This window comes from Siphateles boraxobius, unplaced genomic scaffold (genome assembly GCF_051911475.1).
Source record: "Siphateles boraxobius isolate OS27281-9 unplaced genomic scaffold, OSU_SipBor_1 7, whole genome shotgun sequence".
Taxonomy (NCBI): Eukaryota; Metazoa; Chordata; class Actinopteri; order Cypriniformes; family Leuciscidae; genus Siphateles; species Siphateles boraxobius.
This window is the reverse complement of record NW_027509197.1, coordinates 36,762,145-36,787,219: the sequence shown is the minus strand read 5'-3', so window position 1 is coordinate 36,787,219 and position 25,075 is coordinate 36,762,145. Positions and strand designations below refer to the sequence as shown.

The following is a 25,075-nucleotide window of genomic DNA, read 5'->3' as shown; positions in this document are numbered from 1 at the left end:
TTCATAGTGGTTGGTGTAAACCGGACGTGGTGCGACACTTCAAATTGAATGTCAACCTCCGGACAACTTTGCACTTTAGGCTAACCAGCCGGCACATGATGGATTTAAACAATGGATTTGTCTTCTCAATGGATGTTGTTTTCCATGGATTATGACCATGTTTAAAATAAAAAGTTAAGCTGCGATCCAAGTTATATTTGCTGGGTTGGTCTGTGTGCGCGGTTATGTTTTCTCCTCGCCAGGGGAGGTGTGTCATGAGCGTATCGTGAGGCGTCCCCAACCCACTCGCGTTATTTTCTGTCAGTGAGTGTCAGATTGGCAGGCAGCTAGCCAGCTTGTATGGCACGAGAAAACTTGTAACGTTAGGCCTACTACTAGTTCTAGTACTACTAGTTAATACAGTATCCAGGCTTTGATTTACCAGTATCCTAGCTGAATTAAACAAAATCTGAAGTAGAATTTTTTTTTATTCATGTAATGTTATCCATATCATCCATATTGATCTTGGTGTTTGCGTTTTAAAGCCATCTCTACCATAGTTTTCTTGCGAGAATAGGAAATTCTTAATGCTAGATAGAAAACGACCACTACAACAATTTTATTTTCACTTTATTTAATGCGTGTTGCAAAAGAGCTTCAATTACATATAGGCATAACACCGTAACTTCAGCGCGGCAAACGCGTTGCTGGTGGGTAAAACTAAGGCAGAGTGCCTTAACTCCACTGTAACTTATAATAACAGCGTTCTAAAGGCCATTTCACACCGGACGCGTAACGAAAAAGCGAAACGGAAAAGCGAATAGTTCGCGTGCGAGTAGTTCGCGTCAAAACCATTCACATCAGCCGCGACGCGAATTTGCGACTTTCAGAGCTTCAACATTCCAAAACTTTCGCGCCGACAGCTGAGAAAACATGGACACTTCATCATCATCATCCTGTGAAGACGCGAGCTTTTCATTTTCTTTAAAAGACAGAAAAGAAGGTTTTGTGTGCACCCAATCTTAAAGAACAGCGAGTCTGAAGGGCAGTGTGCTAATCTTGTAAAGGAGCTAAAACTTTGCCACAAAAAACCGGCCAAAGTAAGGATTATGCATTAAACATTTGAATTGTTTATTAACATTTGAATTGTTTATTAATAAAAACTAGTGTTTTCTGTCAGGTTTTGGTAGGCTATGAGACGCGCTCCAGTTCACGTGTCGGGGCCTCCCTGTCCTAATTATATTGTCTACTATATTTTCTTCTTATTTATTAATCCAGGCAATTTGTTGATGAAACATTGATTAAAATTAAGATACAATTTATACAAAACGAAATTCACTTTAAAGAAAGGCTTTCTACAAAACAAAACTTAAAAAGTGGCCAAAATTATGTCTGACCCATTCCAAATGTTTTCGATATATTGGGCATCTTATCCTATCTTACTCATCTCATGCGGTTCCCTTTTCATATAGCTAATCAACATAGATGAAAATAAAAAAATAACATTATATTATTTAAACATACATATGAAAAGTATGTTTAAGTTTTTTAACTTATATTTAAGCATCACCCCACTCCGCTTTACTCGCATGCTCTGGTGTGTGGCCTATACATGCATGCAAAAATAATATGAAACACATAACCATGAATGTTGAAAATATTCCATTATTTCCCTCCTAGTCAAAAATATTATAAATCATCAGCACGCACTTCATCAACTCACCGGAGACACCAATTATCCCAGCTATTTTATCCCATGCCTCGTTCTTTTGTAACTGATCCCTATAAGCAAACAACGTAGGCTAATGTCATAAATGATAGGGTATGCGTGCGTTGAGATGAGGCCAATATAAAAATGCTGTCATTATAAAAGGTTTCTAGTTTCATTGTATTGCTTGTTTTTAGTTTACATTTCATGTTGTGACTTCTCTTCTCTCGCACATAATGCTGCTACGTCAGAGTGGCCAAAGCGTCAACAAACTTTACCTTTGTTTACTTGTATGTGATTGGCTGAAGCCTTTTCTGTCGCCGCAAAAGTAAAAAAAATCGACATCGAAGCGAAAAAAATAAAAGTAGTTTTTTCGCCTCAGCACATTCGCGTTCGGTGTGGAAGCACTCATTACACAAACAGCTGATCAAAAAATAAAACCATCGCGCGAATTATTCGTGCGTCAAAATCGCGTCCAGTGTGAAAGAACCTTAAAGTGTAGCGGTACAAAGCAAAAAGACTGTAACTGATGTTAAGGTCTTCTGCCTTTGCTTTCCCTCTGCTTTTGGAAGTTATGGCAAAAACATCATCTTATTTTTAGCAGAAAACAACAAAATTGACGCAAGATATTTGTCCACATGATAAAACTGATCTCGATTGTTCCAAATATGGCAATAACTCATTTAGACCAAAATTGAAGTTAAGGTCTTTTGCCTTTGCACACCAGTGCTGCTATTGGATTATTCAGTAAATGTGTCAATTTTTGCCAAACAATCTGAATTTATCAGAATTTTTCAGATAAACTTATTCATTGATATATATATATATATATATATATATATATATATATATATATATATATATATATATATATATATATAGGGTGTAAAGGTACATATATTGTCGGACATGCCGGACACGTACCGAACTGTGACATATACATATATATATATACATGTTAATTTTAAGAAAGATCATTTGGCATACTACCAGGCCACACTCACCCTTCCATGATTGACGGCAGCCTTCCCCTCTTCACTTCTCTCGTCCATTTCGTCATCACTCCATTCCCAGTCTCCATCCTCGGTCTTGTGCAGGTGACCGCTCGACCCCGGGACCCTTCTGACCTGCGGGTGTGAACGGGACACGCCGTCAAACTCACAATAGTGCATAGCAGTTACCACTCACTTTTCCAGCAGACGTGGTGCTGAAAGTATTTATCTCATTCATTTTCTCCATAAGCATTTCAAAATATAAATAAAGAGATCTTGAACCAAACCAATCAGCTCTGAGATGAAGCACATTACAACCTTTAATTTGAAGCAAAACATGAAAATCAGAAATTAACTTGAATTGAATTATTAAACATATCTATCTATCTATCTATCTATCTATCTATCTATATATATATATATATAATTTTAAATCATAATCATAAATCATGAGAAATCATCTATCTATCTATCTATCTATCTATCTATCTATCTATCTATCTATCTATCAATCTATCCATATAATTATATAAATCTTAATCATAAATCATCTATCTATCTATCTATCTATCTATCTATCTATATATATATATATATATATATATATAATTGTATAAATCATGATCATAAATCATGAGAAATCATATATCTATCTCTGTGTGTGCATATATAAATACAGACACATTTACAGCTTTAATGAGGGAATTAACTATTAATTGAATACCCACTTTCTAAACTATTTTATATTTCAAACTTTTTAACACTTTTTAAACAATAATATTATATTTAGCTAAAATCCCACTGACTTGTTCCTACAGAAGCGTATCAATATTTAAGAACTTCAGAGCTGTAGGTCCAACTTAGTATGTTTACAAAAGATTGTTAAAAATCCATTTTTCTATGGAGTAAATGAATGGCATTTGTACTTTCAGAACCCTACGGTTGTGCTCTACAGCGTCACGCGTGGATCTCAGCAGGGCTTGAGTTTGTCAGATACAGTCTGTGCTGAACTTACAGGGCTTATATCTCGGGGTCAGTGAAGTGAGCTTTAATTCATCTCCCGGCCGGCCCTAACTTCAACAAAAAGACTGTAACCAGCACTGAAATATCCCACTATCTGTTCTCTTATGCAAGACACATCTTTCAAAACATGCTAAAGGTTTTGTCTGGCCTACAAGATCTCAACATCCATTGATGTACGGCAAACCAGGCAAACAGCTCAGCTCCTGAAAAGATGCAATTTTGCTCAACAAGATCCCTAAATTCATGTCATTTTACACAAGCCTTTCTCGGTCTGGCAAGCCCTAATCTGATCGGCTGGCTTTACACAATTTCTGAGGTTTACACAGAAAGTGTACACAGGTTTTACTATCCATCCACCAGGAAACCAAATCATATTTACAAGGTACAAGGTTGATCAAATGAACACTTTTGAGGAAGAACTAGTCACTCGCTAAAGTTTGCCAAATGAATTAGATATCCAAACCAATTTTTTCTGTTATTGTGTAGGGAGGGGGTATACAGTATATATATATATATATAATTTATTATTATTACCATTATTATTTTCAATACACATTTTTAAGAATTTGTTTTCATTATATATATATATATATATATATATATATATATATATATATATATATATATATATATATATATGCACAGGTGTGTGTGTGTGTGTGTGTATATATATATATATATATACACACACACACACACACACACTTACACACAAAGACAAACTAACTTTTATGTTATATGCGATTATCGCAAATTAATAAGTTTGACAACAGAGAGGGTGTATTGTGAATATAAATAATACTTAAAAATTAATATATGTATATTTTCATATATTTTTAAGAATATATTAGTGCTGTCAAATCGATTAATCACATCTATACGAGTTTATAAAGTTTTCACAATATTCTCTTTTTAAAGGAACAATAATAATAGTTGCTTGTACAGAAAACAATGGCATATCTTAGTTTTTTTTTCTTCTTTTTTTTAACAAAAATTATTACCACTACCAGTATTGTTTTAACCTGTATATCACTCACCCCTATTATTGCTTCTACCTTCCCCTAAATAGCACATCAAATCAAACAAACTGTAGCTGAACTCTTTTCTGTCAGACGGTCTGTTCTGGTCTGAGGAGGTTCAAAGTCTGGATCCTCACGAGACTAGAAGAGTTATAGCTAGATCCATCCCTTTAATCGCAGAACAAGCGATAACTATCAAAAAGGCACAGAAGACCTTAAATCCTCTGGACGTCTGTGAAATATGATGCACTAGACTGTGGATATCATACACATCATGCAATCAATGCCCTTTCTGAAGTTATTGACAAAATCATATTGGCCTTATCGAGAAATCCAGTGGACCACAACCCAATACATATACATCCATCCGCCCTGTCCAGACACAAAGACACACTGTCTTCCAGGAGATTTACTCAGCTTCCACTTCAAGACAAGAGGTGAAAACGGCACACACACACAAACACACACACAGGTACTGTACATCTACAAGCGAGAAGCAGTACGTAAGCGTTCAGCGAGTGAGATCACATGTACCCGTCTCCCAGAATCCTGCTCTGTGTTCTGCTTCCTCGGCTCTGGATCCTTCAAAATAACACACAGATAAACAAAGCAACAAATAAACATGAGCGCATGATGATGACAAACTACACCTGCGGGCTGTGTGTTTATGAACAACACGAGTGGGTCAGCGGCACAGAGCTCTTCAACACACACTCGCTGTCATTTACAGACATTATGTAAGCTCAAATACCCAGTGGTAAATTGCTCTCTTAGAAAATGTAATGTGCAATCGAGTGTTGTGATGCAGACATTCAATTACACAAAACAAATCATTATAATGCTGTAAGAGAAAAACAAAACCAAAGTATATCATTTTAGCATCTAAATTCATTCACACTGTGCACTGATCTTGTTTTACTTCACCTTTTTTTACGCACTACTGTATACTTACTTTATATGCTTTGGCAATACAGTAAATGTTCACTAAAGCTTTGCTTATTTTGAATGAAATTAAGATTGAAGAAATAAAGATTGTTTTACAGCAATATATTCTGATTTACATATTTAATTCAGCGCCAGGTATAACTCAGCAATAAATAACAAGAGATTATTAAAATTTCAGCTGAAAATAACTCAAAATAATGTAGTTATTATTAGAAAATAATGTTCTCCACAATGAGTCAACACATGCGTCCAATGCAGAGATGCTGCAAGTCAAACCAGTGAGCTGTTGCGCCCCCTACTGGACACACACTACACTACACACACTCAACTTCACTTGCTAGACAGAAAAATTATACAGACTTAAAATGTAATCTTATTACAGGTGTAAGTGAAGACAAAAGATAAGGCCTTATCTCTGGTCACAATAACATGATCTTGATTTTCTTCAATGACAGATTTGCTTCAGGAAAATCAAATTTTATGAGGCGGCAAATTCAAGGATAATTAAATAGGATAAATGACAGGGTAAAATTGAGCACAAAATATTCAAGGTTTATACACATTAAATATAAATATAAATATATATATATATATATATATATATATATATATATATATATATATATATATATATATATATACACAAACACACATTACATACATACACAGCATTTATAAAACATATATACACCATTTTAATGAGTCTTTTTTCTTTAAGTTGCAAAAATCAAAGATGTTATGTAAGAGAGAAAAAATATATATATTTTTTTTGATTATTGGTAAAGTAAAATTAAAAATTCATTAAGAAAATTAATAGAATCTCTTCTTTGATGTTTATAACATGAAGAAAAATGCTAAAATTGTAGGTAAAATACAATAAAACATAAAAATGTTTTTAAAAAAATCATTTTTATGTTTTAAAAAAAATCATTTTTACGCGTTTTAAAATATTATTAATACTTGAAAAAAAAATGTTGGCTGTCAAATCAGTCAAAGCGTATTGAAAAAAACATGCAGGAATTTTGTTGTCATGTGAAACAGGAAACAGGAAATAACACGGGCTGCGGCCAAAATCGCATACTCTCTTGAGTAGGTACTTATTTTGAATAAGTAATTACTTCACGACCGCTAAAAAAAGGATGTTCTATATAGTATGAGTGTGTGGCGTATGAATGTAATCTGGATGTACTACATTCGGCTTGTTGTCCTTCTCACAAGACCTACCAAGGTCATCGTGTTATTCAGGTCAAATAGAGTAAAATATTTGTGTTTAAAAAAATGATTGTTTATCAAAAAATATTTGACCTTAAGTTTGGATTTATTTTTGAAAATTATTAGTTGTAGGCCTATGGTTAATTTTTCTAATGACACAGTCTTCAGAAAACTCAAAGGCCAAATACATCATTGTGATTTTCGCAACGCTGCTCAAATCTGTATCGCTCAAGTGGACGTCATTGAACGCTTTGAAATTCCAAGGTCAAATACTGATTCTCTCCACAGTGTCCTGAACAGAAGCGCGCAGCTGCTAATGTTCAAGTCCTCAAGGTGAGGAGAAAGAAAGAGAATGACAAAGACAGAGTGAGGCAGACAGCCATGTGGAGAGAGAGAGAGAGAGAGAGAGAGAGAGAGAGAGAGAGAGAGAGAGAGAGAGAGAGAGCTAAAGGAATACAGACAGTGAGGTAAGGAAGAGAAATGGTGTTTGTCAGAAGTTGTTCAGGTCAGAGAGTCCTTACATGACAGCATCTTTCTCTGCGGCTCCGGCTATACTGACTGGATACATAATGTGGGAGTGATCGCAGGATCGCAATAGCACACACACACACATCAGACACCAGGTGACAGAAAGGACACACACACACTGCTGACACTGACACATCCTTCATCAGAATATTCATGAGGACCGGGATTCGATTTCATAATTCACATATTTAGTGGGCTACACTCTGGTTTCACAACATGGCTGTGTTCAAAACCTGGACAACTCTGCCTCTGCGGGCGGTACACAAACTTTCTGTTCATGAAAATAAATATTAAGCAGCACTACTGTTTTCCACATTGATAATAATGTTTCTTGAGCATCTAATCATAATATTAGAATGATTTCTGAAGGATCATGTGACACTGAAGACTGGAGTAATGATGCTGAAAATTCAGCTTTGATCACAGGAATAAAATACATTTAAAAATATATTCAAATAGAAATCAGTTATTTTAAATTGTAATAATAATAATTCACAATATTACAGTTTTTATTGTATTTTTAACCCAGTAAATGCAGCCTTAGTGAGCATGTATTTCTTTCAAATACTCTTTAAAATATAACAAAAATCTTACATATCTCAAATTTTTGAGTAAATGAACCAGTAACTATATTTTAATTTGTGGACAAATTATCTAAACATCATTATAACAGAATGTATCATTAATTTAATCTTTCTTTATTTTAAGTATAATATATTAAAAATTTTCAAAGATTTTAAAGCATTAACTCCATTTTGTTAGTTATACTCAAAGTCATAAAATCAAGGTTGTTAGTATACTATACTATTTCTAATTTTTTTATGGAACATTGCAGTATTATTATAAATTAATTATTTATTTTGCACACATCATTATTTTTTTGTAATTCATATGTCCTAGTATAAGCTTTTTCAAAATAATTTCCTCTCCGACATCTCTTCTCTTCCCTGATGAGTGTTTACTGGGGTGAGGGCGGGACAACCAACCTGTCACTCACACGAGATCCACCAATAGCAAACCACAACCATCCAATCAATTCCCCATGGACAAAATCAAGTACCATCCTACATTTGTTCTTAATCAAGAAGCCGCTACACTCAGATATACATCACAATAGTGAAGTCTGCCCACTTTTTAAAAAAAAGTTGCCAATATGGTTTAAAAAAATAAGCTTAATTTAAGAAATCGTCACTGTCGGGTGGAAACCTAATATCGGAATGTCCAAAACTGCTACTTTTCAGGAAATGAAAAAAAAAACACTATTTTTAAACATTGGGTGTGTTGTCAAAGTTTAAATTGTGGCTTTAAATATGGTCAGACACTTGCATTTTTCTTATATTATTAACATTTTTCCAAAATCAAGTTAAAATGGAGATATGAGGTTTTTGACCAGCAAATTTCCTACAAGAAATATAAAGTGCACTAAGTGCATCGCATTAGGTTTTCATCCACTTACAGGTTAAAAAGTTGAATGTAGCTATGTGAGTTTTTTCTGTCATTTGGCCAAAATCTCATGTTATTAAAGGCAGAGTGCTACACACAGGATATTGAAGACAGTATTGTCTGTGACTCAACGACAAATAGACTAAGACACTCTTCTCCGCTTCTCAAATACATAAAACATTGGCCTAAATATATATAGTGTTTGTTGACTAAAGAAAATGCTCAGTTCTTTATTTACCCTTGCATTGCAAACAAGCAGAGATGCTCGAAAATGTGTGCGACACTTCATTCACGATAGAGGTGGGTAGAGTTACGAGGTTTTACCGACAGTCTGAAGATCCGAAGGAGTTACGAGGTTTAGTCACAAGCTCTTTTAAATACTTTTAACACCCACAGACAGATGTAAAGGACCAATAGTAATGATTAATGACAAAAAAATTAAAATAACAAAATATGGAGATGTATACCTGTCAGTGATGATATATTCTCTGTAAAAATGTCGTAACATCTTTGCTTCTCCAGAAAATGTAGTGTTTAAAGGATGTTTAAATAGTTTTATAGGAAAACAAGACAAAAAACGTGTGTGTGTGTGTGTGTGTGTGTGGCCTGGTAAACCCTACATTATGGGGACAAAATGTCCCCATAAGGATGGCAATATCTGAAATCCTTGTTCGTGTGGGGACATTTTTTGGTCCCCATGAGGAAAACAGCTTATAAATCATACTAAGTGATGTTTTTTGAAAATGTAAAAATGCAGAAAGTTTTCTGTGATGGGTAGGTTTAGGGGTAGGGTTAGTGTAAGGGAACAGAATATACAGTTTGTACAGTATAAAAATCATTATGTCTATGGAAAGTCCCCATAAAACATGGAAACACTACGTGTGTGTGTGTGTGTGTGTGTGTGTGTGTGTGTGTGTGTGTGTGTGTGTGTGTGTGTGTGTGTGTGTGTGTCTTAAAGCTGTTTGTTGACACAGTTTCAGTTGATGAGCTTCACTACAGTACCATCCCACTAACAACTCCAATTACACAATTCAGGCACTACAAATAATGTTTCAGATCTCCAATTAAACCTACATTTCCCAGAGGTTCCCTTTCCTGAATACGACGCTTCGGTTGACTGCAACTCTTGTCAAATCTAACAAGTATGCATGGGCTCCGTGTTCTACCCAGACAATAGACCGTTTGTTGGTTTCACCCTCCCACCCATTAATACAGTAATTCATTGAGAAGAGTCTATTACTGAAAGCACGACTAGTTTTCCCAGAGCACTTCAGACAACTAAAACACCATCACACATCAACAAAATCAATTCTAAATGGATCTGCTGTAGTGATTATTCTTTACAAGTCAGATTAAATATGTCTGTGTGACTGCACAGTAATCTGCCAGGCAGCTTTTAAGCGCACTCATTCGGTCATCTACTGGAATAAATCCCTTTATCAGTGCAAAACACCTTTTTTGATGCACGCAGGTCATTCAACCTAAAAAAAAACTCTTTTACAAATATACCACAAGGCAGTTTGCATGGATTTAAGAGTTTCTCTCAGTGCTTTGTTATTTGCATGGATGGATGATATAGCTAAGATAGTATATATTTAATACATATAGTATTTTTCAGTCATATACTATACATATTTGTGACCCTGGATGACAAACGTCATATGGGTCTTTTTTTTTTTAAATTGAGATGTATACATCACATGAAAGCTGAATAAATAAGCTTTCCGTTGTTGTATGGTTTGTTAGGATAGGACAATATTTGGTCGAGATACAACTATTTGAAAATCTGGAATCTGAGGGTGCAAAAAAATCGAAACATTGAGAAAATCGTCTTTAAAGTCGTCCATTTATGTTCGCGATTGTGCTGCATTCACTCACAAAAATAAATGTTTTATACATTTACGGTAGGAAATTTACAAAATATCTTTATGGAACATGATTTTTACTTAATATCCTAATGATTTTTGGCATAAAAGAAAAATTGATCATTTTGACCCATACAATGTATTGTTGGCTATTCCCACAAATATACCCGTGCTACTTAAGACTGGTTTTGTGATCCAGGGTCACATTTATGCATTTGCTATATATCGGCTTGAAAATTAGTATTTTTAATCAAAAGAACAATCATTTTAGCCAAACGGTGTTTTAGCCAAAGTGTTTATTGCTAAATTAAAATACAATAAAAGTAACCCTATTTAATGATTTTCATTTATCATTTCTATCCACCAATGTTATAATACTTAATGTTCAATGGTTGAAGGGTGAGTAGAATAATGTAATGCCATTGTACACGGTTTAAAAATATATATATTATTGCGTCCATAGAGCTAGTCTTTCACTGATTGTTTACAGCTAAACGGAAGTTACACCCATAATTGGCGCAAAGCGTCATGGGGCGCAGGAATACTGTGTTTGAAATCTCCCCTATTCACTTTTCCCTACATGACTCCACTAATATAGTCCACTTGAAGTCATTTGGCACGACCCACACAGTTTATTATTGGTATTCTCTAGCCGTTGAGTGTACATCTGTTGTACACTCGTTATTGTTGTGGAGTATTATGGGATGAGTGCACTTGATAATGTCCACTATGGTTTCAGACACCACTACAAATGGCTGTCCCCTCAAATATTGCCGTATTTAATGGTATGGGGGGTGATTTCGGACACAGCCTGTTTGTTGATAATTGACTAATGGTTTCAGCCCTATTATATGGATTCCTGTGAATTTCAATTAGTTTAATTCTACTTCTTTAAATTCAAAGTGGCCTTGCGGTTCTGCACAATGTTTGTTATCCCAATTCAAATAAAAAACAAAAACAGGAATTCATTTGGAATAAAAAAAAAAACCTTAAAATAAACTTAAATAACAATGAGAATTAACACGCAATGTTTGTGGTAAGATAATAATTTGGATGCATGTTTGGAAGCAGTTTTTTTATGTTGATATTTTTTAAACGTGTTTACGCTTAATAAACATGCAATAATAGACCCTCCCCTCAAAATCTGAATGTGTGTGTGGAGTGGTTCTTGACTAAGCATGTGGTGTAAACGCTCACGCTCAATGAAAGCGTTGTTTCAGTTCATGCATTCAGCAGACACCTAGGGCCAGATTTACTAAACAGGGCAAATTAGTTTGAAGCGCAATTCCAAAAAAGCTCAGTTAGCATCGGCTTTAAGACATGTGTAGGAGCCATAAGTCTGTAATTTTGTCTGTACTATTGTCTGTACCCCCCCAGGAAGTGATGTAGCAAGGGACAGGGGGGAAGGGAGACAGTTTTTTGACCTACATTACACCACACTGCTTGTTTTGGAGGCTAGAGTTTTGTCTTAAAGTTTTCAACTTTTTGTTACAATAAAGTTCAAGTCATGTTAAAACAGATGTAGAGTCAAACATACATTCCCTCACGGAAGTGGCTTAAGAAGGAAAGGAAGCCACTACAACATGCTTTTTCTGGGTGGTAAATAATGGCGCAAACACCAGTAAATTGATGAGCGCAAATTTTAGTAAATCACCTTGCATGATTCATTTAAATAATCTCCTGTCATAAACTTTGTGTCTGAAAGGGAAACTCCTACATATGCAATAAGGTCAGCCGCAAAAATAACACTGTCTAGCCTTCTCAACGCTGTAGTTTTTTAATGTCAAAAGAAGGTTTAGTAAGCTGTTAGTAAATCTGGCCCCTAATGTCTCTGAGCTCTGATGAGCTATGAAGAAAAATGAGCTTTAATGTAGGAAGCAGGGTGGTGTTGTGCTAAACCGCCATTTGCATCTCAGACCATCGGTTTTTTGGGACAGAGAGGGCCGGCTATCACCGCTCCACACCTCTAGCCCACTAAATGAATGAGAGAGATGGCGGGTAAAGAGCTCTGCTCATCCATCCATTTAGGAGGATGTGCAGAATGTCCTGGTGGAGATGGAAGTGGAGGCTGTGACACTGATGGGCTGAAATGATGGAGGGATGTGGGTGTCTTCAAATGTGGGCTGCCGATGTTGTATCGAGGTACAGCTGACAACAGACAGAATGAGAGAAATACGCGGGGCTTATAGAGAACATTCACAGTGATTTTGCTGGCGATATAAACATTGTGAATATTGATGTAATTTGATGTGCTTTTTATTTGGTTATTCAGTCTGCAGTCCTTCCTCATCTTGAAAGTCACAAGAAGTTTTAATAGCATTTCTGATTTAAACTTATTAGTTTATAATTAAATAGTTGGACTTAAACTGTTTCAATGAATCGATTCTAAACTCAACCATTCAATGATTTGTTTGAGTAATTAATTACTCAAAGTTGTTCATGGAAGTTTCTTTCAAATGTTTTTGTAAAAATATGTGCACTTTTTATTACTTAAAAGGACATTTAAAAGTGTAAAAGCATCAACAAGGTAACTTTCAACAGACCATTAATAATCCCAAAAGCATCTTTCCACAGCAAATTCGATCGGTTAAATATCACTGTGGTAATCTGTATTATGTAACATACGTTGCCTTAATAATAAAAAATGTTTTACTTCAGCATTGCGTGATACTATATTAAAGTGATTTCAGTCATTTTGACAGATAATAAATTATTATTGTAGCCTATTTACCTGTGAAACCAAACCTAGAAAGAGACGTGAGGATTTGGGGAGGGGAAAAAAGAGATTCTTTGTGCATTCCAGTGAATTATTAATGGTACACATTGTAAATTAAATCGGGAGAACAGACCACAAATGTACAGTATATGTTGACCTTTATCATACTATTACAGCGAAATTCAAAAGGAAAAAAGAAAATAATCATGAGGAAAAGAACGCAGAGCTCTTACTATAGACATTCTTGTTATAAAATGTCACATTAAAATACCAAGGGTTACGTTATGCTCATGTTATTCTTAGATAAAACATGAAAGAAAACTGATAGCTTATTAAGTCAAACTGACGGATCAGCTTTATTTGTAGGGCAACCTTATGATTTGAAATGATTCGTTTCAGTCTTTTTGAATGGAAGTTCCCCTAACCGGCAGTGCCACCCATAATTCAAAACGCAGTAAGCTCGTCAGGAATAAGGTGGATCGTCTTTTGGTCTCATATGGGTCTGCAATAACGTGGTTCGACCAGTGGGGCGCTGTAGCGCAATACTGTAATGCAGCACTAATGGATGCAATACAAATCCAATAGAAGAAGACGCAGTGCCTCGAGTGTGTAAACAAAGAAAAACTAGTAGAGTGTGGGAAAGTTTAACATAACTACAAAAAAATAAATGCTGTCATATCCATATAATCAATCAAAGCCTACTGATTAATCAGTGAAATAATCGGTGATTAGTCGAATATTCGTTCTAATAATTGTTGGATTCATCTGTAATCAAAATAAAATACCAAAAAATAATAAGCAAAGACAGATAGATTTAATGATAAAAGGATAGAATTAAAGTTAGATCAAACGATAGAAAGAACGAAACAGAGATAGACAGACAGATTAAACAATAGATGGAACGAACGAACAATAGACAGACAGACAGACAGACAGACAGACAGACAGACAGACAGACAGACAGACAGACAGATAGATAGATAGATAGATAGATAGATAGATAGATAGATAGATAGATAGATAGATGGATAGATGGATAGATGGATAGATGGATAGATGGATAGATAGATAGATAGAGCGAACACATCATCTAGCAGAGAGTAAACCGCTAACGCTCAGGGAAAGAGGTCACGATGGACTCCATGCATGAACTGGCTAATAGGTTAACGTGCATCTGGTATCTGAGAGGACGAGTGAGTGTTGAGGGCAGATGTCCTGCAGTGAGAAACATTACGTTTCCGATCCCTCAACCAAAAGCAGCCACACTGTTTAATCAATACAGAAAGCACTCTGCTAAACATGAGAGAAGAGAGACCCATCTGGCCTGTAGGGGAAAGGCACTCGAATGTGTGGGAATGAATGAGACTGCGTTACCTTTTTGGCTCTTTGGCTTATACTTGGTCCTTTAGTAAGCAGCTTTTCATTCAAGTACTCTCGATTCTACAACACAGAGGCAGGAGGGGGGAAACACAGAACATATATCAGTAACAGACCGCTGTGAAGCACTGGTTAAAACATTTGAAGTATGGAGAGAGAGAGAGTATTCTGCCGTACCTTAGCCTTTTGGAAAAATTTACATTTCAAAAGCTCGGCTGCAGTGGGCCTGTGGAGATGAGAAGAGCCGAGTTAAAGCAGTTCATGCTGACATTTTCAGACAGGTCCATATTTCAGGACACAACAATAAGATTTTTTTTTGTTCAAGCTACAGTTTGTTGGCAATCTGATTTTTATTTGACCTGGTGACATTTTCACTTTTCCTAAGGCCCAATTTTGGGATATTGTCAGAGATTAATTTATAATTGCTTCCAGTCACATTTAAATAATCACGTAAGTAAACACTCAAGTGTTACATTATGTGATATTATTGATATTATACATGTATGTGATACATACAATGTAAGTGTGTGTATGTGTAATGGAATAAATATCATGTTATCATGATATAAAGTTCTTATCACACACCAATACAGCCCTATAACCCAATGCCCAATATATTGACCAGATGACACCGCGCAGCAGCAATTTATGTTCTCGAGATCACATTAGCTCATCTGTATCTATTTGAGCGAGATCAGGCCTACTTTGTCTGTGTGGAATTTATTTTATTGCCTGCAATATATCTTTAGAGAGAACTTCTATTCAATAATGTACACAGCACAATTCAAATCAATATGTTTGCCTTGAGTTTTAAAGCGCTTAGTTGAAACTTCTGGTCATGCACAAAGAACCCTCAGCATTTGTTATGATTCCTGGACACAGATTTACTCATTTGTGTGAACAAATAATGATGAATTGGCGGATTCCAATTACCTCTTTGCAGGGTCCTTCTGAAGGCACAAGGATATAAGCTTTCTAAAAGATTTCCCATACTTCTTAAGCATCTCTTTGTCCTCAACCCCAGTCTCCAGGGTCGGAGGATCGTTCTGCAGCGTGAGCATTAAAACCTGCAAACATCAGATAGGAAAATACCCTTTAAAAGAATATTTTTAGGGTTGGGAGAAAGTCTTTAATGCTACTACTTGGTAGAGGGATACTTTTGAAATGCTAACTTATGAACTCTCTGCAAAAAATCCTGTGTATTTTAAAGAAAAGCCTGAACAATATCAAGGAAGATATAAATTATGACAATTTTTATTTTGGGTGAACTATACTTTCACCCTCTGAGCCTGCAAAACCACATTAGATATTAGATCAACTGTACAGGCTTTGCATTCATTTAGTTAAAGAGGACCTATGCTTTTTTACACTTTCATCTTAAGTGTGAAATGTTCCTGATTGGTAATGAAAAAGCTCTGCAAAGTTACAAAGCACAAAGTCCCTCCAGCGTGAGTTATTCTCTATATCAGTCACAGTTTCTGTACTCCCTCAAACGCCTCCATTGTAGTCTTGAGTTTTCTTCCAGACACTTACAAACACGTCACAATATTCCTCATTTAAATAATTCCCGCCCACAGAATAAGCAATGGCCTGGTTGAGCTGAGTTAGTAGTGTGTTAAAACTTGCAGTTATGGTAAGGGTGTGGCACTTTTTAAACGCGCTCAAAGCGGTTTACCAATCACAACTCACTGATCCAACTGACCAATCAGAGCACATTGTGCTTTTCAGAAGGAGGGGCTTCATAGAGACAGGAACTAAACAAAGTGTTACTGACAGAGTGGGAAGAGAGGAGCTGCGATAATGTCAGATATGGGGAAAATAATGTGTTTTTTGAACATTCAAGCATAAAAACCTATTCTAGTAGAGCCAAAAAACAAATAGCATAATAAGTCCTCATTAAAATCGACAGTACAGACAATTAAAATAAACCACCAACACTTGATTTACCTTGTGTAACTGTTATAAAAATAGGGTATTTACTAAAACACACAGCGAATCATCACATGAATAGGCAGTTGTCCAGTTTACCTTCATGGGGGGGTACCGATGATACGGCGCAGAGCCTGTTGCAAGTTCAATGGCTGTGATTCCGAAACTCCAAATGTCAGCTTTGAAGTCGTAACCCCGTACCTGCAGTCACATGACATTACTGACATCAGTTGATGGAATGGCAAACTATGACCCACATCAGCCATAAACAGCTGTTTTTTTCCCACAGCAGAAATCAAATGATTAAAGTCATCATGAAATCAAAATTGACATTTTTTGTTTTTTTATGGAACATTGCAGTATTTATTATAAATGATTGATTTGTGCACATCATTGTTTTTTTTTTTATTCATTTCCCCTCGTAATCTTTAATCAAAATAACTTCCCCTCCCTCTTGGTCATTGATGACGAGGGCGGGACAACCTGTCACTCACATGAGATCCATCAATAGCAAACCACAACCATCCAATCAATTCCCCATGGACAAAATCAAGTCCCGCCCTACATTTGATGTTGTTCTAGAAGCAGTTTCTCTTGGAAATATGTCACGTTAGAGAAGAAAAGACTATTTCAACTTTCATTTTATGCAGACTTTAACTTTAACCTTAATCTCCATGATCTGTGCTAGAATAGTTTAATGGTTATTAATAATTCAGTATCGGAAAAAGCTCTTAGAAATAGGCTAGCTGTGAACACTTTCATATTTCCAGGATCCGTCATTTTACAGTAGATGAAAGAAACATTTTGCCTTGTTACGAAACCAAGTGAGCATCTTTCTTCTTCAGCAACTCTGCTTCAATTGATTCAGTTATCATATCGCTGTTCTAACAGCATGATAGTCTAATAAGCATACAAATAAATGTTGGGTAAAATAGTAGATTTTAACTACATTCAAGAAACTAATTCAGAAACTTTTATTCAGTAAGGATGCATTACATTGATCAAAAAGTAACAGTAAAGACATTTATAATGTATCAAAAATTTACATTTCAAATAAATGCTGTTCTAATGAACTTTCTATTCATCAAAGAATCCTGAAAAAAATCTTTAAAAGGCTCCACAAAAAAATAATAATCAGCACAACCATTTCAACATTGATAATAATAATAAATGTTTCTTGAGCAGCAAATCATCATATTAGATTGATTTCTGAAGGATCATGTGACACTGAAGACTGGAGTAATGATGATGAAAATTCAGCTTTGATCACAGGAATAAATTACATTTTAAAATATATTCAAATGAAAATTATTATTTTAAATGTTAATAATATTAGTGTTTTACTGTATAAATGCAGCCTAGGTGAACATAAGAATGTTCTTTACAAAATGTGTCAAAACAGTAGTGTTTGATATTAATACATTTCAGTATGGAATAATTAACATTTCTTGCTTTGTCCACTATCTTTGATGGATTATGTTATTGAGCTTGCCAATGGCAATGCATACTGGGATTGACCTATTCATGTCTTATAAGGATACATTTAATGCTGCATTAAAATGAGACCCAAATAGACTATCTTATTACAGTATGTACACTTTAATGTTGGTTCTCTGAGCAAACTCACCTGCTCCATCACCTCCGGGGCCATCCAGCACGGGGTCCCCACAAACGTCTTCCTCACTTTGTGTCGAGTGACGTCTCCACCGGTGGCCAGAAAAGCACTCACACCGAAATCTACAGAGTCAACCGTTTCAAATGAGTAACAATCTCAATAAAGGATCATGCAAAAAATAACATCTATTGAAACATGGGTTGAAGGGCTGAAAGTAAATGTTTAAATGGATATTCAACTTGACATGCATGCACATGCAGTCTGATAGATGTGTTCGTTGAGTCAAATACTGAAAACATGTCTTTCCAAAAAATCTAAACAGAGACTGTATGTCTATCCTTCACAGCCATATTTACATTTTCTTTCAATCAGAAAAGATTTATTTGTTGAGATTGTAGTTCACATCATAGCTTTGTTCGTTTGACAGATACATTTAAAAAACAGTTTCACACAAAAAACAAACAAAAAAAACACGTCATGGTCAATATTTTACTGCAAAAATAATACTTCGCATAGCAAAAATAAAACCTATTTTTAGGGCAATTAATGTTGTTTGCCTTTTTTTACTACAATTCAAAAATCTGAAAAGATTTATGTATCTGTGAGTGAATCCTTATGAAAGCATTTTCCAGGTTACTTACACCACAAAAAAATCTTTTATCTAAAGCAAATGAGTCCTACAGTAATTTAGGACAATTAACATTTCATATTGTTAGTGCAAATACTGTCCCAATTACATTTTTACTTGCAATTTTTATTGCTGTTTATTCCTGAAAATATTATTTCAAAAGTATTCATTGATAGTTGATGCATAGCATGATCAAGATTATATGTTAAACTTTTTATGAATGGGTGAAGATGCATGTTTTAGGTCTTGAAAGGTTTCACTGTTTCATTCAATCATGATTTAAGGTAATTGGATGCCAGCATTTAAAAAATGTAACAGTAAAAAAAAAAAGAAGAGAGAGAACCTAATTAGAATCATCATTGAAAATAATGGGAAATACAAAAACCTCAAAAGTAAAAATGAAGGAAATTATTTGACAATGGAAAAATAGGCTTAATTTTTTTATGCACTTTTTCTTTGGTGGGTGAGATTCAATTTTTTTTAATGAGATTCACCCCCGTGTGTGTGTGTGTGTGTGTAAAAACGTTTTATAAATTTGTCTGTCCAACATTTCAATAGAAAAAGCTCTGATGTGAACTACAATCTCAACAAAGGAAAACCAAGGTCGCTGTTGGAAACCCCGGTTACATAAAACCAATCAATATTCCAGAACTCGATCAGCCATTTCCCTCCAGGGACGGAAAAAGTCCCATTTCAGGAATTTAACACTTCTCCACAGCATGATCAAATGTATCTCAGGCCTGTTTGTCTGCTCTCTTTTATGTGGCTCGAACTTGCAAATTCACAAAACAAAATGTAACAGAGAACAAAAGTGGAGAATATATTATCATTTAATAATCAAAACATAATTAACTTTCTTGACGGAAAAGAAAAATTAACGTGGCTTGACTGACTGATTAAATCACTGCTTTTTATTGCTTTTATAGTTAGCATAATTAAAGTTAATTACCATGCTTTAATCTCTCTTAAGGCCCATAAATGTTGGTTTTTAGAGTGACAACCAATATTAATTAAAACAGGATTTTTACAGCTAAAGAAAGCTCAATTACCTCATGGCTATAAATAAGCTCTTAAAGGCATGAAATAATTATGCGACTGAATATTAAGAATGCATTGGTCAAAATCAGTTAAGAGCAACAAAGAAATTACAATATATTCCGAGTCATACATTTTTTATATACATCATTTTATGTTTTCCCCTGAGGTCCATGTATAATGTTAAAGGTGCTATATGTAGCTTTTCTTCTAAAATGAATCCTTTTTTTATTGCCTGTGTGTGAAGGGGTTGTAATCACACATTACAATGATCCACTTGTCGGGTTTTGCTATTACCTCTGAAGGCCAGTATTCCTATTTCTATGTGAAGGCTCCGGGTCTGATTTACCGCGAAATCCTTCGGGTGTGACCAAGCGGCAACATTCTAATCTGAAAAATGAAGCCTACCCGGAAGTGCGAAAAACTGCAATACATCGAAAATCCGCTAGGGGCAGGTCCCAAAAGTCCATAGACCCCCATGTTAAAATGTCCGTTTTCACAGCAAATTCATGTTTTTACAGGCTGGTCCCATGGACTTTTATTGTATTTTTCGATAGGTTCCGAGTGCCTGACAACTGTGAGTGGAGTGGATTTTTTTCTAACTCGTTACTTTAGATCGTATTTAGATATAAAATGTATGACAAATAAGGACGTGGTTAACTTTGATTGACAGCTGATAACGGGCTGCCCCGAGTGGAATTCCTGAAATTTGACGTCTCGGCCATGATCTGACACAACACTTCATACCACCTCTGTATCCTTTCTGAAAAGATTTTTCAAGGTGGCGCCGCCCATACCCCCCATAAACGGCTTCAAAACTGTTCAAAAAGTCTATGGGTGACGTCACAGACGCTTTGTCCATATTTTTTACAGTCTATGGGTGTGACGTACATGCGCGCTCCCGAGCCTCTCTCCTTTTTATATACAGTCTATGCGACGGCACTGCAGCTAACTACATGGAGTCTGATGACACCAAAAAACGACCTGCCTCCAGCACAACACAGACTCCAACACAAACTCCACATAAATATAAAAAACAAAAAAAAGTTTTATCTGCTGAAGCTCGTCAGGCCAAACGTCAATCGGCAACAGTGACCAGCAGCGAGTGAGACTGGGGAAACACACATCCAGGACTCTCACCACCAGCACTGGTGCCCCCCTAAGGTGCGTTCTCTCCCCACTGCTCTTCTCCCTGTACACTAATGACTGCACTTCTAAAGACCCAACTGTCAAGCTCCTGAAATTTACCGACGACACCACTGTCATCGGTCTCATCCGAAACGGTGACGAGTCTGCTTACAGACTGGAGGTTGAACAGCTGGTTGTCTGGAGCAGTTATAACAACCTTGAACTGAACAGGCTCAAAACAGTGGAGATGATCGTGGACTTCAGGAGGAACAGCCCAGCACTCCCCCCACTCACCATCATGAACATCACTGTGGAAGCAGTGGAGTCATTCAGGTTCCTGGGCACTACCATCTCTCAGGACCTGAAGTGGGACAATCACATTGACTCCATTGTGAAAAACCCCCAGCAGAGACTGTACTTCCTTCGCCAGCTGAGGAAGTTCAACTTGCCACAGGAGCTGCTGATTCAGTTCTACTCAGCCGTTATTGAGTCTGTCTTATGCACTTCCATCACTGTCTGGTTTGGTTCAGCTACCAAATCAGACATCAGGAGACTACAACGGACAGTCTGGACTGCGGAGAGGATTATTGGTGCCCCCCTGCCAAACCTCCAGGACCTGTACTCTTCCAGAATGAGGAACAGAGCAGTTAAAATCATCACAGACTCCACTCACCCTGGACACCACCTGTTAGAACTGTTACCGTCAAGACGGCGACTCAGATCAATGGCCACAAGAACATCTCGGCACAGGAACAGTTTCTTCCCACAGGCCATTCCTGAACAGTTAACACTCCTTCCAAGGCATATGCCTTTAGTGCAATACTCCCACTGTTTAGTGCAATATCCTACAACTCAGGTGATACTTATATGTAGATTTATATATTTATAATATTCAAAACACTGTAAATATGTTCATAATCTGTAAATCTGAAAAAATCTCTATTCTGACTAAACCCAACTGTGATACTTTTATTCTCATATATTTATATTTATATTTTTTATTCTTATAATTTGTAGTATTATGTATTTTGTTGTATTTGTATATGTCCACTGGAAGCCTCAGTACCAAAACAAATTCCTTGTGTGTGCAAGCACACTTGGCAATAAAGCTCTTTCTGATTCTGATTCTGAATCGGATCAACTTCGGACGAAAACACGGATCAACATCGGCAGAGCGTTTGAATTATGGAGAGACCTCCGCTTTGTTTTAGGTATAAGTATATATTTAGGTATAAAAACAGACCCGGAGTTGGCTTTAATCCCTATTGTGATGCTTTCTCCGGTGTGTTTAAAGTCTCAGTGTGGCCGGTACTTCGAGCACGCGCACAAGCGCTCTTGTAAAAATTGGTTGCAATCTGAAACATCACTGCTAGAGGCCGCTAAAAACTACACATAGCCCCTTTAAGTTTTTTAAAACATCTATCTATCTATCTATCTATCTATCTATCTATCTATCTATCTATCTATCTTCCATCCATCTATCTATCTATCTATCAATCTATCAACCATCCATCCATCTATCTGTCACAGTGTTGGGTTTGTGTTCCCCAGGTGTCCACTAGATGTCCTCCTTCCCCACGGTGTCATCCACTTTATGAACTGCATTCCTCACAATCCTTGTCTGTACCCATCACTGCATCATTGCACTCAGCTGTTCCCCATCATTGTTGCACTCAGCTGTTCCCCATTATCATTGTTAGTTCTGTGTTATATATATATACCCTGCCTGTTTAGTGTTTGTTACGGAGTCCTTGTATATTGTCACACCAGTTCTGGTTGCCTGTTTTTTGACTTTTCGTGTTTGTTTTCTTGTTTTTGGATTTCATTTGGATTTGACCCTTGCCTGGACTGGATGTACGATTATGGATTTCCCTATTTAATAAATTACCTGCTATTGGATCTCTCTCTCCTGTGTGTGTTCCGTGACAGAAGGACTCCGTCAATAGAGATCCAGCGGTATGTTTTGCAACATCTCTTCCCCAGCCACCGAGCGGGAGAGAAGGGAGTTTTTTAAGGGGACCTGGCTGGTCAAGTTTCGCGGGTCCCGTGGAGGTCACAGTGGAGGAGGTAGTCGGGAGATGATCCCTGTTCCAGTGGTCCCGGTTCCGGTAGTCCTGAGTCCGGTGGTCCGGAGAAGGAGGGGACACAGTCCGTCTGCCCAGTCAGAGACTGTTCACGTTCCGTTTGCCCAGTCAGAGACTATTCACGTCGCGTCTGCCCAGTCAGAGACTGTTCACGTCACGTCTGCCGAGACTGTTCACGTCACGTCTGCCCAGCGAGAGACTGTTCACGCCACGTCTGCCCAGCGAGAGACTGTTCAAGCCACGTCTGCCCAGCGAGAGACTGTTCACGCCACGTCTGCCCAGCGAGAGACTGTTCACGTCACGTCTGCCCAGTCAGAGACTGTTCACGTTCCGTCTGCCTTCATGGACCTGGAGTATCTGGAGCGTCTGGCTCGGATCCTGGACATGCCCGTGTCTCCTGTCCCAGAGCCGGAGCCAGTGTCTGCTGTTCCAGAGCCGGAGGCAGAGCCAGTGCCCGTTCCAGACCCGGAGGCAGAGCCAGTGCCCGTTCCAGAGCCGGAGGCAGAGCCAGTGCCCGTTCCAGAGCCGGAGGCAGAGCCAGTGCCCGTTCCAGAGCCGGAGGCAGAGCCAGTGCCCGTTCCAGAGCCGGAGGCAGAGCCAATGCCCGTTCCAGAGCCAGAGCCAGTACCCGTTCCAGAGACGGAGGCAGAGCCAGTGCCGTCTGCCTTCATGGACCTGGACTATCTGAAGCGTTCGGCTCGGATCCTGGACATGCCCGTGTTTGCTGTCCCAGAGCCGGAGCCAGTGTCTCCTGTTCCAGAGCCGGAGCCAGTTTCTCCTGTTACAGGGCCGGAACCAGTGTCTGTTCCAGGGCCGGAGCCAGTGTCCGTTCCAGAGCCGGGGGCAGAGCCAGTGCCCGTTCCAGAGCCGGAGGCAGAGCCTTTGCCCGTTCCAGAGCCGGAGGCAGAGCCATTGCCCGTTCCAGAGCCGGAGGCACAGCCATTGCCCGTTCCAGAGCCGGAGGCATAGCCATTGCCCGTTCCAGAGCCGGAGGCAGAGCCATTGCCCGTTCCTGAGCCGGAGGCAGAGCCAAGGCCTGTTCCAGAGCTGGAGCCAATGTCTGTTCCAGAGCCAGCGCCTGTTCCAGCGCCAGTGTTTGTTTCTGTGTTTGTGTCTGTCCTTGTGACCATTTCTGTTCTAGTGACTGTTCCTGAGCCGGTGTTTGCAGTTCCTGAGCCGGTGGCTGCTGCTCCAGAGGCAGAGCCAGTGCCTGTTCCAGAGCCGGAGACAGAGCCAGTGCCTTTTCCAGAGCCAGTGTCTGTTCCAGAGCCGGAGGCAGAGCCAATGCCTGTTCCAGAGCCGGAGGCAGAGCCAATGCCTGTTCCAGAGCCGGAGGCAGAGCCAATGTCTGTTCCAGAGCCGGAGGCAGAGCCAGTGCCTGTTCCAGAGCCGGAGGCAGAGCCAGTGCCTGTTCCAGAGCCGGAGGCAGAGCCAGTGCCTGTTCCAGAGCCGGAGGCAGAGCCAGTGCCTGTTCCAATGCATGAGCCGGTGTCTGTTCAAGAGCCGGTGTCTGTTGCTGTTCCTGTGCCATGGTCGCCCTCGCCCTGGTCGTCACCGCCATGGCCACCCGAGGGTCTTCACCGCCCTGGCGGCCCGAGGGGTCTTCACCGCCCTGGCGGTCCGAGGGGTCTTCACCGCCCTGGCCGCCCGAGGGGTCTTCACCGCCCTGGCCGCCCGAGGGGTCTTCACCGCCCTGGCCGCCCGAGGGGTCTTCACCGCCCTGGCCGCCCGATGGACTGTCTGCTTCGCCCTGGCCGCCCGATGGACTGTCTGCTTCGACCTGGCCGCCCGATGGACTGTCTGCTTCGCCCTGGCCGCCCGATGGACTGTCTGCTTCGCCCTGGCCGCC

At 38.3% G+C, this 25,075-nt stretch overlaps 1 protein-coding gene across 5 annotated transcripts in view; it reads right to left on the bottom strand.

The window, feature by feature from the left end:
• stk39 (serine threonine kinase 39) overlaps window positions 1-25,075 on the bottom strand; it is a 73,297-nt gene that overhangs the window by 30,669 nt on the left and 17,553 nt on the right. For 3 of the 5 annotated variants that reach the window (XM_077216225.1, XM_077216227.1, XM_077216228.1), the window contains 7 exons: window positions 18,364-18,473; window positions 16,836-16,937; window positions 15,741-15,874; window positions 14,985-15,033; window positions 14,805-14,870; window positions 5,256-5,303; window positions 2,692-2,814 (listed from right to left, as the gene is read on the bottom strand). In XM_077216225.1, the coding sequence (XP_077072340.1) occupies window positions 2,692-2,814; window positions 5,256-5,303; window positions 14,805-14,870; window positions 14,985-15,033; window positions 15,741-15,874; window positions 16,836-16,937; window positions 18,364-18,473 (632 nt within the window). The remainder of the gene's footprint in view (window positions 1-2,691; window positions 2,815-5,255; window positions 5,304-14,804; window positions 14,871-14,984; window positions 15,034-15,740; window positions 15,875-16,835; window positions 16,938-18,363; window positions 18,474-25,075) is intronic. The other 2 variants (XM_077216226.1, XM_077216229.1) reach the window with 1 other exon arrangement.